The sequence below is a fragment of the Pantherophis guttatus genome, chromosome 1 (genome assembly GCF_059756535.1).
Source record: "Pantherophis guttatus breed Tessera chromosome 1, ASM5975653v1, whole genome shotgun sequence".
Lineage (NCBI taxonomy): Eukaryota > Metazoa > Chordata > Lepidosauria > Squamata > Colubridae > Pantherophis > Pantherophis guttatus.
This window is the reverse complement of record NC_142063.1, coordinates 197,230,028-197,248,026: the sequence shown is the minus strand read 5'-3', so window position 1 is coordinate 197,248,026 and position 17,999 is coordinate 197,230,028. Positions and strand designations below refer to the sequence as shown.

The window sequence follows — 17,999 nt, the reverse complement described above, 5'->3', positions numbered from 1 at the left end:
TAGAGCGACTCCTCCTTGAATTGTCTTCAGCTATTAACTTATTGGATAGACTTTCTATGGATAAGTATCCTAGATTGATTGTGTCTAAATGTGACATATAATTATCCCATGATGGGTCAAGTGAGTTGATGATAACACTTTTCATCGTTTGGTCTGAAATCACCTCCCCCCTTAAATGCAGTTCAGCTCTAATTTTGTTTAAAGATATTAAATGTTCGCTTATGGAAACCCCTGGTTTTATCCTAGAAGAAAAGAAATCTTTAGACATTCTTGTGGTAGTAGCTACGCTATCACTGTGAAATAAATTGAACATGCATTGAATAATTTCTGAGACAGTCAGATTTTGCTTAATGCTGTGATACATTGCAGGAGATACACTAGAAATTAATAAGAAAAATGCTCTATGGTGTAAGCAGTCTAACTTTAGAGTCCGAGGTCTTTTTGGGGGATTAGTGATAAAAAATAGTAAGTTTTCTTTCATAAAGACAACCTGGAGCTGCTGATACCATTCTTGTAAATTAATGCCATCTATTCTCAGCTTTGGGAAGTCACTGGGTAAGTTTCCGACATTATTGGGTCCATTACTTACAACCGGGGGTAGTCCGTGGTCTCGTAAATGCTGGAAATTACAAAACGGCGTGGGGATGCTCGCAACGAGTCTGCACGATCCTTTCAGCAACTCATGTCTTCCTGGACCGTCTGCGTAGTCCTGCGCATGCGCGTTGCTCATTTCATTCCTGGAGTCGTCGTGAGAGGTTCTCGTCGTTGCGGCTCGCTCGCTCTGCTCCTCCTCAGATGAATCGGTCTCCGGCTCGATCTTGGGAGTCCTGACGATGGCGGTTGTTCTTTTTCTTCTCTTGAGAGCGTTGGTGCTTGCATCGATCTGCGGTGTGGGGCGGTATCTGCAGGGCTCTCTGGGTTCAGGCGTCAGTGCTCTCGTCGTCAGGATGGGATCGGGTAGATTTTGAGGCGTTGGTTTGCTCGCTTGCTTTCTAGTTGATTTTTTGGTAATCTTTAGTTTCAGTCCAAATGCAGCAAAAAGCGTTTTCATTGCTGACTTTATTTGTTTGTCTGTTGGATCACCTTCACTTTCCGATTCTGATCCTTCTGAGGTGTTTGACTTTTCTTTTTCATTTTCGTTATCTAGTAATGTCTTTCGCGCCAGAAATTTTGAATCAAGTTTTCTGATTGGCTCTGCTTCGCTCACCCTGGAGGTCTGTTGAAACCAAGATGGCTGCCATTCGAAATTTTGCGCGGGATCACCGTTTTTCTTCTTCACAGCGTTTTTGTCTGTAATCGTATCACTCACTATTTTTGAATCTTTTGGCTTTTCAGTAGCGATGTGCTTCTCTCTCGCTGCTCCGCTGTTTTTCAGCATATCTTGGAGGTTCGCGATGAGGCTTTCATCGTTCTGGCTTTTTAACAGTTTTAATATCTCTGACCTGAGTTCGTTGTTTTCTATTTTGTTTTCCTCTCGGTCATCATTTTCATTTATTATTTCTTCGTCTTCAGTGGTGTATTCTTCAGATTCTCTCGAAATCGCATTTGTGGACTCATCGATTATTTCTTGATCCGTTTCCATTTCTTTGCTGTATGCCCTGGTGTTGGGCCTATCTCTCTTAGACATATTTAAGTTTTTATTGAGTCAATTCAACCATCCTCTGCTACCAGCTTGTTGCAATGTTTTCAGGATCAGACTCAATAAATCATTTAAGAATTAATAGTTCAAATATATCTCTCTTTATTTACACAAGGCATTCTATATTCACTGAATATTCACAGATAGAAGCAAAGAATGAGTGCGTGCAGCTCCTTATATATACAATGGGTGGAGCTAGATATGGGAGTGGTGAAGTATGAATACATTAAGAAGTGAAGAATAAATTAACCCCTGATATCCCGTTCATATACTATTTACATATTGGAGAATAAGGCATTTACTTGTGTTGGAATCATATGGCTTTCAAACAAAAGTTCTGAATATACTTCAGTTTGTACAGTAGGATAGAAAGAGGAGACTGGCACCGTTAAAAGTCTTTTATTATGCTTTAATTTCTTATTAAATAAAGGCTTTAGAAAATTAGAATTTAAAATCAATTTAGATAATCAAAAATATGAACTAATACTGTTCAGTTTTGCTGATTGGCTCTTAACAATATCACTAATGCAAACAGGAATATAATCATAAGCAGATCCCAACGTACTCTTAGCAAACCATCAAATGCTGTCAGTTTCCAGACTGCAGTAAGCTGTTGAAGAGAAGGAAAGAAAAAACTCAAAAAGTGCTTCTTATGGATATCTTTTGTACTAAAATCTTACTTTTTTCCCCTTGTGGCTACTACAAGAACTTTACTGGTGCTGTGGAAACCCAGCAAGATATGTTCCTAACTGGTTAAATGCACTCTTTTGCTGAGAATATATATTCCCATTGGCCTCAGCAAGTCTTCCTTTTGTGTAAATCATGGTAGGATTGTAGTGTAATATCTTTCCAGAAGTGTTTTAATACCTCCATAATGCTCTTGGTTGCACTGATTTAAAGGTTCTGGAATTTCTTCTTAATTTTCCTCCCAAAACTATTTGGTTGCAATATCTTTCTTTCTTTCTTTTTCTTTTCTTTTCAAGGTATACTCATCTTTTGTTCCTTTTACTAAAACCCTGGCTGCAATTTCGTATTTTTATTAGACTGCTGCAGCTTCTTCTTTGTAAGATTTTTCCTTGTTTTCTCTTTCAAATGCCTGCCTCTCTTCCAACTTCCATGATTATGTATATACCATAATAATGGAATAACTGTCATTTTTCATGCTGACTCTGCCTATCCCCTGGGCATTTTCATTTCAACTATGTTTGAGCTCTTTTGAAGTGCATCATCCTTTTATTTTGTATGCATCATCACCCACAATTAGTGACTGTTCCTTTCTCTGCTGTGCTGTCAAATCTTGGGTTGTAAGAAAGGACCTCTCCCGCAAATCCTTCCCACCCACCAATTTCCAGGAGGGAAAGATCAATACATATAATAGATTGATATATGAACCACTCCAGTGACTCCATAAATATCGTTCCGATCCTGGTTTAGCATAATACAAAGTCATGATTTGTTAAACCATGCTTATGAACATTGCACAATGCACTAGATAAATCATGGTCTAAAACCACAAAAACAAATCTACGCATGAAACACAGATAGAAAATGTGTTAAAGTCAATTTTTTCAATATGAATTTGATAATATTCTCTTCACCTGTAATCATTTTTATATACTATGTAATTTGCCACTGACATTGACACCATCAGGTTGATGGTTACATCCTAACCATCTTTCTTGAATCTATTGCTTATGTCAGGAATAATCTCAATTTCTTTGTTTTCCTTTAGCACCCCAAATTCATTTATTAATTAAAGGTGTTAATGAATTGTTAAAGCCTTGCTTGATCCCCTTCAGCTTAATTTAGTATAAATGTCAACTTTCTTCCTTGCCTTTCTTTTATTGGGCATCTAATGGAAACAGGCATCATTGCTTGCTGTTTTGACAACAATCTGACACATTGGTTTAATATTAAATAATAATGTCTAACAGTCTATCAACTTTATATGGTTAGTAATCTAATACACTAACAAGAGAGGCCATATTAATATTAAAAACAAATGTGCATATATCCTGAATATTGTTCAGTGATATTTTTATTAGTAAACAATGAACTTCTGCTAGTATGAGTAGGAGGTAATACAGTAATCATACAGCCACAGCCATACAGATTTGGAATGCAGTTTTCTTAAGCTTTTGCTGTCATTTGCAGCCTTACCTTAGTATATATAGGAAAGGTTTTTGCCTATCTGTACGTTTCAGTTTGGTTTTTACACATGTTCAACACAGCTGGTGGATGTTTGCATATATGCCAAATACTTTTTTGAGATTATCTGCAGTTTTGTTAGCAGTGGTGGGTTTCAAAAATTTTTACTACCAGTTCTGTGGGTGTGGCTTGGTGGGCGTGGCTTGGTGGGCATGACATGGGAAGGACACTGTAAAATCTCCATTCCCTCCCCAATCCAGGGGAAGGTTACTGCAAAATCCCCATTTCCTCCCAATCAGCTGGGACTCAGGAGGCAGAGAATAGATGGGGGCGGGGCCAGTCAGAATTTTAACTACCGGTTCTCCGAACTACTTAAAATTTCCGCTACTGGTTCTTCAGAACTGGTCAGAATCTACTGAAACCCACCTCTGCTGTGGTGGCAATATTATTTGCAGTATATCTCAGTTTTGACACTTAACATTTAAAATAACCATCATCATTTGTTTAATAGCAACCTAGTTTTAAAAACCACAAGTATTATAAATGTAAAGCAACAGCTGTTTCATAAACAAAGTATTCTGGAACAGCTAAGACTACTGGATCTGGACAGGTCTAGTAGTCCTGATCTGGACAATCACTAAATGACATCTGTATATATATATATATATATATATATATATATATATATATATATATATATATATATACACATACACAAACACATTAATTTCAGTGGTGGGATTCTGCCGGTTCTAGGGGGTTCAGCCGAACCGTTTGTTAAATTGCTGGCTCGCCCCGCCCCTTGCCCCGCCCCTCCGCACCACTATTTATTGCCAATAAATAGTGGTGGGCGAGGGGCGGGCGAGCCAGCAATTTAACAAACGGTTTGGTGTTTTTTTGTAATTTTATTGGCCCGCGGAGCTTCAGCATAGGCTAATTAGCCCTTGATTATATCGGCTCCCGACTCTCAGCTGATTTGCTCTCAGCTGTTTTGCTCAGGGCTCTGCTGCTTGCTGGAGCAGATTTTTTCCCCCTAGCTATGCTGAAAAATAAAACTGAAAGTAAAGCAGGCTGTTGGCTTTGCTGTTGCTGCAACGTTGGAAAATTAGGCAGGCAGATTTCTTTTCTTTTTCCTCACCAAAAAAGGTAGGTGCAAACAATGGGAAATTTAGGGAAAAAGAGGAGAGTTCAAGATTTTAAAACACAAAAGAAAAAAAGCTCTATTTAACTAGGGAATTGTAATAATTGAGATACTATTAATTGTATATTGTGTTAAAAGCAGAAATGGTTAAGTTGTGGTTTGGAGGAATATATGGGGGAAATTATTTGGTTTATTATTATTGGTAAATATAATTAATTGATTTGTAAGAAATTGGATTGCATGGAAATAATTGGAATATTCATGTTCATATTGATTAATATACAAAAAAGGTAGTTATATAACTAATTGATTTATATTAAAATGTTGAATTTATATTAAACAACTGTAATATTACATAATTAACCAATGTGAGGATGGATATAAAAATAGATGACAATGGGAAGGGATATAATATAGAATAGAAGGGAAAAATTGAATTTGATTAAGATTAGAGATGAGGATGAAGGGTAATATTGGTTTTTTACAAAAATAGATGAGGAATAAATATGGCAAAAAGGAAATATAGAAATTGTAAATTTAATTGAAATGACTAAACACTGTTTAAATTTGTGAACCGGCCAAATACTCTGTTCAAAGAAAATACATTGTATGTTTGTATGTGTGTTTCTAATTATTGTTATTTATTCATATTTGTTCTCTTTTATTCTTTAAAGTTTAACAATTCATTCTTTATCTTAATATCTTTATATTTGTTTGGGGTTGGCTTTCTTCCCTTTCATCTTTTTTATTGTTCAGCAATCTTTCTCCTCAAACCTACCACCTCTCTCTTTTCTTTCCTTCTTACTTTCTCTTCCTCCCCCTCTTCTTCTCCTCCCTACTTCCTCTTCCTTTCTCCTTCTCCTCCTCTCTTCCTCCCTCTCTTACCCTCACTCCTACTCTAATTTCCCTTCCCTTCCTTCATCCCTCTCTATTGCTGTATCCTTTTATGCATATGGACTACTCAGAGGGCTGAAAAGGTTATTTCTGACTGGTCCTCACACTTTTGACCAGTCCTCGAACTTATGACTGTCCTCACATTTTACGTTTTTGCCCTTTCTTGTCACTATGATGAAGAGAAGCAGTTGTGAAATGAGTGACACAGTTGTTAAGAATGCCGCAACGGGCATAAATGTGAGGATGGTCATAAGTGCGAGGACCGGTCAAAAGTGCAAGGACCAGTCAGAAATGACTTTTTTCAGCCCTCTGTAGTCCCTATGCAGATAGCCACGCCCATCGGTCACATGACCAGATAGCCACGCCCACCCGGTCACATGACCACTAGCCATTCCCACCCAGTCACATGACCACCAAGCCACCCCCCCCCAACTAGGCCACACTCACAGAACCGGTTGTTAAAAAAATTGAATCCCACCACTGATTAATTTGATTTATATGTCACCTTCTCCGGAGACTCAGGGCGGCTTACAATGTGTTAAGCAATAGCCTTCATACTTTTGTATGATATATCAGCTATATATATATATATATGCTAAATTCAGTATTTCTCTGGAGTTTTGATCTGACAGTCATACAGCTAACATTATTAGAATGTTAGAGTTTATATAAACCAGACTTACATTAAGAAGTGGCAGATATGTAAGCACATGCATAGTCTCGAGTTTTATATATGCTAGGAACACTGGCATGACAGCATCAGGGGTGGTTTCAGCTGCCAAGTCATACCATCTTCTAGCTAAATGTATATCCTAAACATAAAAAAAAAAAAAAATTTCTAAAAATAGCAAATTGCTTTGGTAAAATACAACTGGAAACCGCAACTAATCTTAGGTTTTACTTCTATATAGACATATGCGTGCATTTTCTAGAAAGAACATACCGGTAATTGTAGAGCTTTTTAGGGTCATTTGTTTGAGTGTCCTGAAGAGTCAATATTGGATATGAATCAAAGACCTTAAGATGTTTCATGTTGAAAAACATCAGACAGCAGATGGTTCTAGTTATGAGTCATTACTTACTTGGATTCTATCATTATTTTCTAGACATGGCTTAGATAAAGAAATCATTATTTATTTTATGTATTTATTATTTAATTGTATTATTATTATTATTAATATAATTATATTATTTAATTATAATATAATTATTGAGTCTTTCATCTGCACCTCCATAACTGTCTGGTTTGGCTCTGCAACCAAACAAGACAAACACAGACTTCAACGGATAATTAGAACTGCAGAAAAAACAATTGCTACCAACCTGCCTTCCATTGAGGATCTGTACACTGCATGAGTCAAAAAGAAGGCTATGAAAATATCTACAGACCCCTCACATCCTGGACATAAGTTGTTTCAACTTCTACCATCAAAAAGACACTATAGGGCACTGCACACCAAAACAACTAGACACAAGGACAGTTTTTTCCAGAATGCCATCACTCTGTTTAACAACTAATTCCCACAACACTGTCAAATAATTTACTAAGACTGTATTACTATTATTCTTCTCTTCCTTACAGTATCTATCTCTTCCCACTTATTCCTATAATCATGTTGCTTGTATATTTCAATTATATTGTTTTTACTAGTACCCTAGTACTATTTAGGTACTAGCTTATTAGTAACCTTGACTATCACTAAGTGTTGTATCTTTTTATTCTTGATGAATGTATTTTATTCTCCTTATGTACACTGAGAATATATACACTTAAGACAAATTCCTTGTGTGTCCAATCACACTTGGCCAATAAAGAATTCAATTCAATTCAATTCAATTCTACTCTACTCTACTCTACTCTACTCTACTCTACTCTACTCTACTCTACTCTATTCTATCAAGAGCCAAAGCCCTACAACTGAGGTTCTCATTTGTGTGATGGCTTTCCCATTGCTAATGTCCTTTCTTACCAACTCAGGACACAAAATAGTGATTCCTGTCTGGGAGGAAAAAAATGTTTCTACACAGAATGAAACACTATACTTAGGCAACACATTTTAGGCATCACAAAAAAGCCTTGAATTGTAAGTCACTCCACTGTGGTGCCAAGAATGGTCTAAAATAACTTGTCCAAGTCTGAATATGATGTCTATTCACTTCTGGAGTAGGCTGCAAAATGTTGTAGGCTGGTCTTAAGCCTTTTCTCAACTAGCGCTCTTCCAAAATACTGGACCTATTGGTCTATAGTTTCCATAATTCCCAGCTAACATGGTCAAAAAGCACTGGCTGAAAATGATGGAGATCAGAGTTAGTGGGGGAAGGCTTTTTTTGAATTTTCAGTTCTCCATGACGAAATAAAACTAATTCGCACTCTACAATCTACTAATTTGTATTCTATAACTGAAATTGCAAATGTCATGGTACACTTATTTCTTAATGCTTTATATTTTCTATAGTCAACAAGTTATCGTTAACATTTTAACTTACAAAAATAGCCAGTTGGTTCTCAACTGATTAAAGCGCATCATATTGCAGTAAAATTGTTTTGTTTTGCATTATTTAACTGGAATATTTACAATAAATATTAACATTACTGTTTGAAACAACCTTAATGATAGGCTACTTTACCTGAGGAACCCCTAAACCATGCTCATGCATGTATGCCAGATTGAACATGGCTTCAGCGCTGAGTTGTTTTGCAGCAAGACTATAATAAGTTACTGCTGAAACATAATCTTTTGTTGTTCCAAAGCCATAGAAGTAATAATTTCCAATTTTAAGTCTGGCAAATGCATTGCCTGGAAAACAAATACATGGAAGGTGTCAGTATATAAAGGTTCATGAATTGGAATAGACATGGTAACAGGTCAGCCAATGGGGACTGATTGGTGACTCAGATGGCTCGGGGCCTGGGTGTGGCTTAGGTTCACTGATCTGTCTGTCTGTCTGTCTGTCTATCTATCTATGAATGCTTCTGTGATTCTATAACTTCTGTGATTATTGATTCTGTACTTCTGGATTCTGAGTTCTGGTTCTGGCTTTTGCTGTATGGTATTGTATATAAAGAAGTTTCTTATATAAATGAATCCTGCTGAATTATTTACTTGTGTGCTGGTTGGATTGCTGCAAAATCTAACAGAAGGGATAAAGATGATGAAGAAAAAGAAGATGATGATGATGATAGTTTTATTTTGTATCTGCACTTTGTCTATAGTCTTGAAATGATGACAATAAACCTTCCAGAATCAATTTTTCCACTGTCTTTTGAAGAATCTTGGGAAAATGCAAACATATGTCCCACATGGGTATTTTAAATTATTTATATTATACCGTTCTATCTATAGGGATTTGAAGACAGCTAAAAGACAATAAAATACCTAAAACAAACACTTGAAATATAAAACCGTGAATAATTATCCCTAAGAGCTCGTGTAAAGTGAAAAAAAGTAGGACTAAGTCTATTTCCTGACTATAAGTGTATTTCACGGTTTGGAAGCAACTCAGGAAGAGGATTTCCTCCATCCGTCAATAAGGAGACCTCTGAATGAGAAGGTGAGAACCTGTTTAAGATTGCCGGCTGATTTTATAATCTTAACGGTTTCTTATCAAGATGGCCTTCTGATAGGGAATAGAATTGACTTATTGTCTCTCCATGTATAAAATTCAATTCCATTTAAATCCATAAAATCCTCAAACATCTTATTTGATTTCTGAAAATGTTAGGCTTTCAAAGCAAACTTATGGCAGAGTGATTAAATTCTATTTATCTTGTAAACTTTCAACAGAATTTGTCATTCATGAAAAATAATATATTTCATAAAGTATAACTATTGTAATCTATATGATAATTTTGATCAGTAATTGGTAGAATTCAACTCATTTATGCAAAAGCAGGGGTGGGCTGCTGGGGGTTCGCAGTGGTTCGGGAGAACCTCTAGCTAAGATTCTGTGCAGTTCGGAGAACCCCCAAATCTCACTCATGGCTGGCCCCACCCACCCTTCCCAGGAGTCTCCACACAGCCTGTTTTGGATGCAGGAAAGTGCAGGGTATGCGCGATAGGCGAAAAACAGGCCTACCGGAAGTTCAGAGGCTCCAAAGGGCCTCCGGAGCCTGTGGAGGCCGTTTTCACCCTCTCGGAGGCTCAAGGAAAGTCTCTGGAGCCTGGGAGGGCAAAAATGCCCCCTCCCCACCATGGTGCAGGAGACCAACTAGGCCATGCCCACCATGGCCATGTCCACCCAGCAACGGGGCACAGAACCCCTTGCTAAAATTTTTGAAGCCCACCCCTGGGCAAAAGAGACCATCTTTTATCACTTGCAATTCAATTCACAGAATCTACATTGAGTGGAGAGAGGATTTTATCTATTTTATAAAGAGAAATGATTCAATTGTTATTATCAAGCATTACTCTATTTTATGATCAAACTCTACAGCAATGTTATTAATATAAAACCTATTAGGCAGAGAACATTGGTAAAATGTTCTAGTCCATTAGGGGAAAAAATGAAATTTGACTCTCTCTCTCTCTCTGGTAATAGAAATGTAACGGGTTCCTTACTATGAGTTGGACATCTCTTGATTACATGGAAATAACCATGAAATCTCTTGGCAATAATGTGGAAGTAGTTTGCCATCTCTTTCTTCCAAGCAGGCTGGCATAAATTAAATCTAAGACAGTGTGGAAGATTGATAGCACTTGTCTGCTTAACTTCTATAAAATATAGTCACCATCAGGGCACCGAAAAGGAGGAGACATACTATAGTTGCTGTGTTTGAGTGGGAATTAAAGGTACATAGCTGAATCTTCATTCTTCCCTAAATGTATTTCTGTGCTCTGAACACTCACAAAGAAAGTTTAAGAGGCAAGTCAAGGAACTGAATAAATAACTTTCTCTAACAAACAAAGCATTCTTTCTTTCTGATAGAATGAAATGACTTGCATGATTGAAATAACAATAAAGTAAAGCAATTTAAAGCATTTAAGACTATCTTCTCTGTACTAAAAATAAAATGGGAGGCAATAAGAAAGTCATTAAGTGAAAATTGACTGGTACTGGTTTTTTTTTCTCTGTGAACTGATTTCAACTGTTGGTTAAAATGTTTATAATCACGAAAATAGGCCAAACAAAAACAAGGAACAAGGAACAAACCCCAAACAGGCATATGTTGCTGTTGTTTTTATATTGTCTTCTTTTTCTTCTTGCTGTATTTTGTTTTCATTTAATTTTTATCTGAAAGCAGCCTAGACTACTACAGAGTTTTGGGCAGACTCAAAACTGAAACAAACAAATAAAAATATAGGAGTTTTAACATAAAATGAGTACCCGAGAAAATGCCATCTTAATAATATTTTAGTGTTGTCTGCATATTCTGTATCCAAATACTACATGTTTCTTTGGAATAACTTAACATAATAACATAAGAGTGAAAAAAATGAATAGGGGACTGGAGGCTAAAACATATAAAGAACGGTTGCTGGAATTGGGTATGTCTAGTTTGATGAAAAAAGGACTAGGGGTGACATGATAGCTGCATTCCAATATCTCAGGGGTTGCCACAAAGAAGAGGGAGTCAAGCTATTGTCCAAAGCACTTGAAGGTAGGACAAGAAACAATGGATGGAAACTAATCAAGGAGAGAAGCAACCTAGAACTAAGGAGAAATTTCCTGACAGTTAGAACAATTAATCAGTGGAACAACTTGCCTCCAGAAATTGTGAATGTTCACTGGAGGTTTTTAAGAAGAAATTGGATAACCATTTGTCTGAAATGGTATAGGGTTTCCTGCCTGAGCAGGGGGTTGGACTAGAAGACCTCCAAGGTCCCTTCCAATTCTGTTATTCTGTATTCTATAATCATTTCTTATACTTAGCTTTAAGTATAGAGGAAATTATGTTAATAAAATAACAAAACAAAACATGAACAAAACAAAATTATGTTTTGTTTTTAACTCTGTTCATACCTTGACTTGCGGCTTGCTTCAGTAAGAGAAGAGCCAATGGATACACTTGATTTCTATGTAGAAGTTTAACTTTTTCTGTAACAAAATTGTGGCGTCACATATCTTAAGGCAGTCCATCTATTGCAGAATGCAAGAATGAGCATAATAGGGTTTTCCCTTACCAGATTCCATGATGTAAACTAAATTAAGCTGAGCTTCTTCATAGCCCATTTCAGCTAGATAGGCATATTGGACAAGAGATGAGTCTATATTACCAGTCTGGTAAGCAAAGTATGCTGTCCGGAACATTTCTGACCATCCTCCTAGCTCACATACAGTTTTATAAAGCTGAGGAGCACAAAAAAAAAGCTATTTAAAAAAAACCCAGCAAATAATGCTTGGAGTATCTGGTCTCTCCTGTATTGATTAGCAAATCTCGTGTTTATTTCCTACCTTTCTTGCAGGGACCCGAGATCGAATAAATGGTATACACCCCACTTTGCAAATGGTTACACTGAAAAAAAGAGTGATGATCTATTGGAAGTGATACACTGAAGTGTAGATTCGAGTGAAAGTCTCTGTACCAGCCCTTCAAGGTAGTTCAGACAAGAAGAACCAACCATGAGTATAGGATATTAACATTACCTTTATTGTAAGGTTACAGAGATAGAATCTTGCAAATCTGAAAGCATCCCTCTTCTCCCTCACATTTACTCTTTCAAAAACTAGAGAGGGTCCCTTCTGAGATACTTTCTCCATCCCCATCTCTACTTCACATTCAGATTTTATTTATCAGATCATGGTCTAGGCAGAGATTCTCCCAAGTTCATTTGAACATACTATTATTACATTCTGATCCAAGATCAACCTTCTAATCACTACACAGCACTGAAAAACTAAAGTTGAAAAAGGTTTGCTTATGATACCGAACTGTGGTGGTGCAGGGGTTAAAGTGCAGTGTTGCAGGCTAATTCTGCTGACTGCCAGCAGTTCGATTCTCACCAGCTCAAGATTGACTCAGCCTTCCATCCTTCCAAGGTTGGTAAAATGAGGACCCAGATTGTTGGGGGCAAAATGCTGACTCTGTAAAGCGCTTAGAGAGGGCTGTAAAGCACTATGAAGCGGTGTATAAGTCTAAGTGCTATTGCTATACTTAGATAGTTTTATGTGTTACTTTTTTTAAAATACTAAACATATCGTGATATAGCATTGAATAAATTATGACTATTGCTGATCAATGGAAATTAAACACAACTAAGCCCCCAAAACCAAACAATACATAAATATACAACTTAAGCAGAATGACACCATAGTGGCTTTAAAAAGGAAGAGTCATCTTCCAGGTAGTGAGTGAACAACCATTACCTGTTCTCAGGAGAGGAAAAAAAATATGTCACTGCATAAACTGAATGTTACTCTATAAAAAAAAAACCTACAAGTACAGCCAGTACATTTTCTCTCAAGTAATATTTCAGTCCAGTAGTAAAGCCTTCCCAACCGCACTCCCCCCCCCCGCCATGAGAATTATGGAGAAGATAAAGGAAGCAGCTTAAAAATAGATGTCCCTTCCTATAGTACACCTATAAAAGGAATTTGTGTAAGTTGGAAGTCACCTAATGGGGCTTATTTCCCAATGCAGATGCACAGATAACAGTGTAAATATGCTTACCTTGATTGCTGTAGTGTTTAGTGTTCCTGTCCCTGAACATTGCATTAAACACCATAGAACAATTCAAGGCAGAACATTTCAGGGCTAAATTTGGAAAGAAAGATTCTCCCTACATCCCAAAGCATCTTCCAGCTATTTGGATCCTGTTACAATAATCTGATTTTGTTGTATGGTGTTGTATTCAAATAGTTGTATGCAGTGGTGGGATTCAAATAATTTAACAATCGGTTCTCTGCCCTAATGATTTCTTTCAACAACCAGTTCACCAAACTGCTCAGAAAGTTAACAACCGGTTCTTCCGAAGTGGTGCTGAATCCCACCACTGGTTGTATGTGGGTGAGATCGGTTCCCCCCAATAACAACTGATTACAGGACAGTAAGAGGATAATATGACAACAGCTGTTGATTCAATTACCTGTAAGGACATTATGGTTATCTTAAGCAGATGATTGCTGCTACTTACTTCAACGGCATTTTGACAGGATTTAAACACTCCCATTCCTTCAGCATACATCTGAGCCAAATAGTACATTGCAAGGAGATGGCCATTTTCAAATGCCAAGTAAAAATATTTGAAGGCAAGTTTAAAATCTCTCCTCACTCCTAAACCATCTGAAACAAAGTTTAATTTGGAAGTTTTGGGTTTTCAGTGGGAGAGAGGGAGGGAAGGAACGAGAGAGGGAGGGAGGGAAGGAGGGATTTAGGACTTACCATAATACATGACTCCTAGCTGAAATTGGGCATTGTCATATCCTTTCTCCGCTGCTTTTTGAAAATACTGAAAAGCTTCAGTGTAATTCTGAAAAGTAAGTAAACTTTGATGATTCACAGTAGAGTTCTAGTTCTTCCTTAGTTTTGTATTGCTCTATCAATGCCTCAAAAACTATTTAATGCTAAATTATTAGAAAACTGAGTATAACAGGATTCAGTCTTATATTCAAAGTCTGCACATGTGTTTTTGAACTCTTATGGGATGTTACCCTACATTAGATTGAACATTTTTCCTTGATTTTACTCATTAATATGTAGGATATGAAAGAGGCCTAATGAAATTAAGACTTACCAGTGGGACACCTCTACCTTTTAAATAAAGGATACCAAGCCCCCAGAGTCCAATAGAATTACCCTAAATAGGAGAGAAAACTCCATTTAGACATAGGATAATCTTCACCAATAAAACTGACAGAAGTACTAAGTGATTGTTCATAGTTCTACCTTCCACAATATTTGCCTTGATGAATATGAGCTGGAACCTCCCTGGAGCTCCTTTTGTGGCAGTGAAGCAGCAGTAATGTCCAAAGTACAAACTCTATTCAGGAGGTCCATGACTAAGACCACAGTGCAATAAAAAGGCAGCCATACAAAAATACTGCAGCCATGTCAGGATACAAAGAATCTGCTCCTTTCCTATATGCATGCAATGTAATAAAGCACATGCATATATAAAAGTGGCAGAGTTTGCTCTATGATGTCACAATGCTTTTATTGTTTGTCTCCACTTGCCTCCGAGGTAATACCCATGGTGTAACATTTGCTATGTTTATTATAACAGGAAGCACGTAACTAATAACTGCAGGAGAAGCAAGAGGAATTGAAAAGGCCCTTAAAAAAAAACCAAAATCAAGTGCCATGTCCTATCTATTTTCCTAATCTCCTCCAGAAACAAAAAAGAAACTGCAATGACAGGGTGCCCCACAACAAAGACCTCTGTCACTTAAAAAACAGAAATTATTGATATTTTCTAACTTCTCAACTTTTACATTGATCCAATTCCTTTAGCTACCTGTGACCTTCTTAAAACCATGTTTCCTTCTGACATGAAACTTTATTATCTTTCTTACAAATTCCTCCATATCAGTTTTCAATTAATTTCTGCCCACCGTAAGTTAAATAAACCATTTTCCTTTTACACCATCCATTTCTGGCCCAATACCATCAGATTTAATCTCAGTATTATTTTTATCCATATATGTTATGTATATCCAATAGGATTATTGGTATGGTATTATATAAGTTCAATTGTGTGCTCACGTGTCAGTGTAGAAGTGCTACATTCACATACACTTTCCTATTTCTCCTCCTTTCTCTGCAAGACTCCCTAGATAAATTAAATGAGCATTTTTGCAAGTTCCTTGAAATCCATGCAGTCCAAGCAAAAATTTTAAAAATTAGTACATTACCTTATCTGCGGCCATGGTGAAGAACTTCAAAGCCGTAATATTATTCTGAGTCACAACAGTACTTCCTTTTAAATACATCTGCATATATTAAAAGGACACAGTTTAGCTGATGGATATATAATACCTTAGCGAAAATTCCCAAATAAACTGTTATGCACTGTTCCCTTTTTTTTCTTTTCTGTATTTTGTAGATGACCTAGTTTTATTTATAGGAAGAAATAGAAAATAATACGAGCCCAAACTGATCTCAGGAAACAAAATATGTACCTTTCCAATGAATGCCATCCCATATGCATTGCCTGCATTTGCTGCTTTTAGGAAGTAGTAGAAAGCTTTCTGATGAAAAACAGCAAGGAAAAGTTAGCATGTCTATAACAATGTTCTTTCTAATTTGAGCTTTTAGAATTTTTTAAATTACTTTCATATACAAAGAGATAAAAATGGGGGAAATGAGAAATTAAAAGAAAAAGTTTTTTTAAAAGTTCTTGGAAACAATGTATCTTCTCTGGCAGTAGTTTTTAATTGAAATGGATTTGAATATAAGTAGTTTTTAATTATTTATCAAAAAGTACTGCAATCCCACACTGATTCTAAAACTGACAATAATTCAGTGGTTTCAGATGCTGCTAATGCACCTGGATCTGTTTGTGATGTTAAGAGAGTTGGGGTTTGGTTCTGAGTATTTTTTTCTCTCTCCCAATTTTAGGTAATCCCGTTTCCTTTTGAAAAATTCAACTTGAAATATGATAGGGAAAAAAAAGCCCAATGTTTCCTACTGTAGTTTTTAAATCTGAGGTGGGATCCAAAAGAGAAGCCAAGGTTTATTATTCTCAGATAATGCTGATGAAATTCCCACATTGCCATCATTTCTAACTTTGCTATTACTTCATTTGAAAAAAATTAGCATCAACCTTTTCAACTGCATTTGGTACATACAAGAATTTAAAAAGGGAACAGAACCTTAAAAGAATCTGTATACATGTTTGCTGCATTCCAACTACCACCCATTAAAAATGTTTAGCCAGGATAGCCTTTAGATGGGAATTCTTGGAGTTTTATTCTAACATTAGGATATTGGGATTTAAAAAGGGTGTTTTTAAACATATTAAAAATTGAGAATGCATATTAATGAATGTTAATGGAACATCCCTGAAATCTGAATATACATACAGCATGATCTCTTTCTAGTCCTCTTTTTCCCACAAGATGCAGCTGTCCAAGATATATCTGGGAAAAATGAATTGTCGGTATGCAAAGTGAATGAACTATACATAACAGCAAAAGAATAAGACCTTGGAGAACTATATGGAAATATGGAATCTCCATAGCAATTATATCCTGCAATTATACTAAGTAATCTCTTCATGGATCATTACCTTGTAAAGTTTGAAGGGCTTTATATAGTCCACTTCGGCAACATTTGCTGTATAAGACACACAGACATTTCCACCTACTTTTTTTGGGGGGGGGGGAGTGCATCTTATAGTCCGAAAAATACGCTAACTAAGTGGTCACTGTTTCTTCAGCTTTTTTGCATAGGCAGCATTTACTGTCTGTTGCTGTCTTCTTAATACTGGCTTTGTATGCATTTGTTATTATTACTATTGTAGTTATGTCTGTCTGTCTGTCTTTCTGTCTATCTGTCTATCTATCTATCTATCTATCTATCTATCTATCTATCTATCTATCTATCTATCTTAGTGTATTGTGGAAACCCAGACTTGTATTTTGTGAATTCAGAAAGTGGATTAATTCTTATGTGAAGCAAGCCAAGGGGGAAGAAATTTAGGACAATTGTCTTACCTGTATCCGTGTGTTTCCTCTTTCAGCCAAAAACTTAAAGAATTGATGTAAATCCCAGTCCAAGAATTCTTCATTAAAACTCAGATTTTCTGACCCTTCTATCAGTCTCACTCTTTCAACTGGTATGTCTTCATTTTTTTCAAATTTGTTAGCTACTATTGATAACAATAACAATAATTTACATGATCAAAACAGCTACTGTAGTTTGTAAGATATAAATGCTACAAAATCATCCTTTAGGGGACAGAGAAAATGAACAACTGTTATAGATTTAGTAAAGCAAATGGAAGAGGAAAAAATGGGCAACACTTTGGAAATCAGGTGCTTTTTTATCAGTTTCAATACAAAAGATGCAATGGAAGGCATTACATCACTCATTTAATTCCAACTAGATTAGCACAAATAACCTATAGTTATTCATCAAAATGTTGGATGGGTTGCAATCAGAAAAGAACATGTGGTGGACATTGAAAGGGGATACCATATTGGAAGGCAATATTCAAAGAATTTTAACAAAACCAAAAATGGAATACATGCCAGAGTTACATAATTTTGAGGGTCATAATTTAAAGTAAACAAAAATGT

General features: G+C 36.4%; 2 protein-coding genes across 2 annotated transcripts in view; one reads left to right on the top strand and one right to left on the bottom strand.

Annotated features, from left to right (window-relative positions):
- Positions 1 to 12,309, top strand: part of NDUFAF5 (NADH:ubiquinone oxidoreductase complex assembly factor 5) — a 35,995-nt gene extending 23,686 nt beyond the window's left edge. The window contains exon 12 of the mRNA XM_034432398.3: positions 12,227 to 12,309. Coding sequence (XP_034288289.2) covers positions 12,227 to 12,309 — 83 coding nt within the window. The remainder of the gene's footprint in view (positions 1 to 12,226) is intronic.
- SEL1L2 (SEL1L2 adaptor subunit of SYVN1 ubiquitin ligase) overlaps positions 2,024 to 17,999 on the bottom strand; it is a 44,116-nt gene continuing 28,140 nt past the window's right edge. Inside the window, exons 9-20 of the mRNA XM_034432399.3 lie at positions 17,415 to 17,569; positions 16,782 to 16,838; positions 15,879 to 15,947; positions 15,612 to 15,689; positions 14,495 to 14,557; positions 14,143 to 14,230; positions 13,895 to 14,043; positions 11,945 to 12,110; positions 11,784 to 11,858; positions 8,451 to 8,620; positions 6,506 to 6,634; positions 2,024 to 2,249 (exon numbers count right to left, since the gene is read on the bottom strand). Of these exons, the coding sequence (XP_034288290.2) occupies positions 2,130 to 2,249; positions 6,506 to 6,634; positions 8,451 to 8,620; positions 11,784 to 11,858; positions 11,945 to 12,110; positions 13,895 to 14,043; positions 14,143 to 14,230; positions 14,495 to 14,557; positions 15,612 to 15,689; positions 15,879 to 15,947; positions 16,782 to 16,838; positions 17,415 to 17,569 (1,319 nt within the window). The 3' untranslated portion in view covers positions 2,024 to 2,129. The remainder of the gene's footprint in view (positions 2,250 to 6,505; positions 6,635 to 8,450; positions 8,621 to 11,783; positions 11,859 to 11,944; positions 12,111 to 13,894; positions 14,044 to 14,142; positions 14,231 to 14,494; positions 14,558 to 15,611; positions 15,690 to 15,878; positions 15,948 to 16,781; positions 16,839 to 17,414; positions 17,570 to 17,999) is intronic.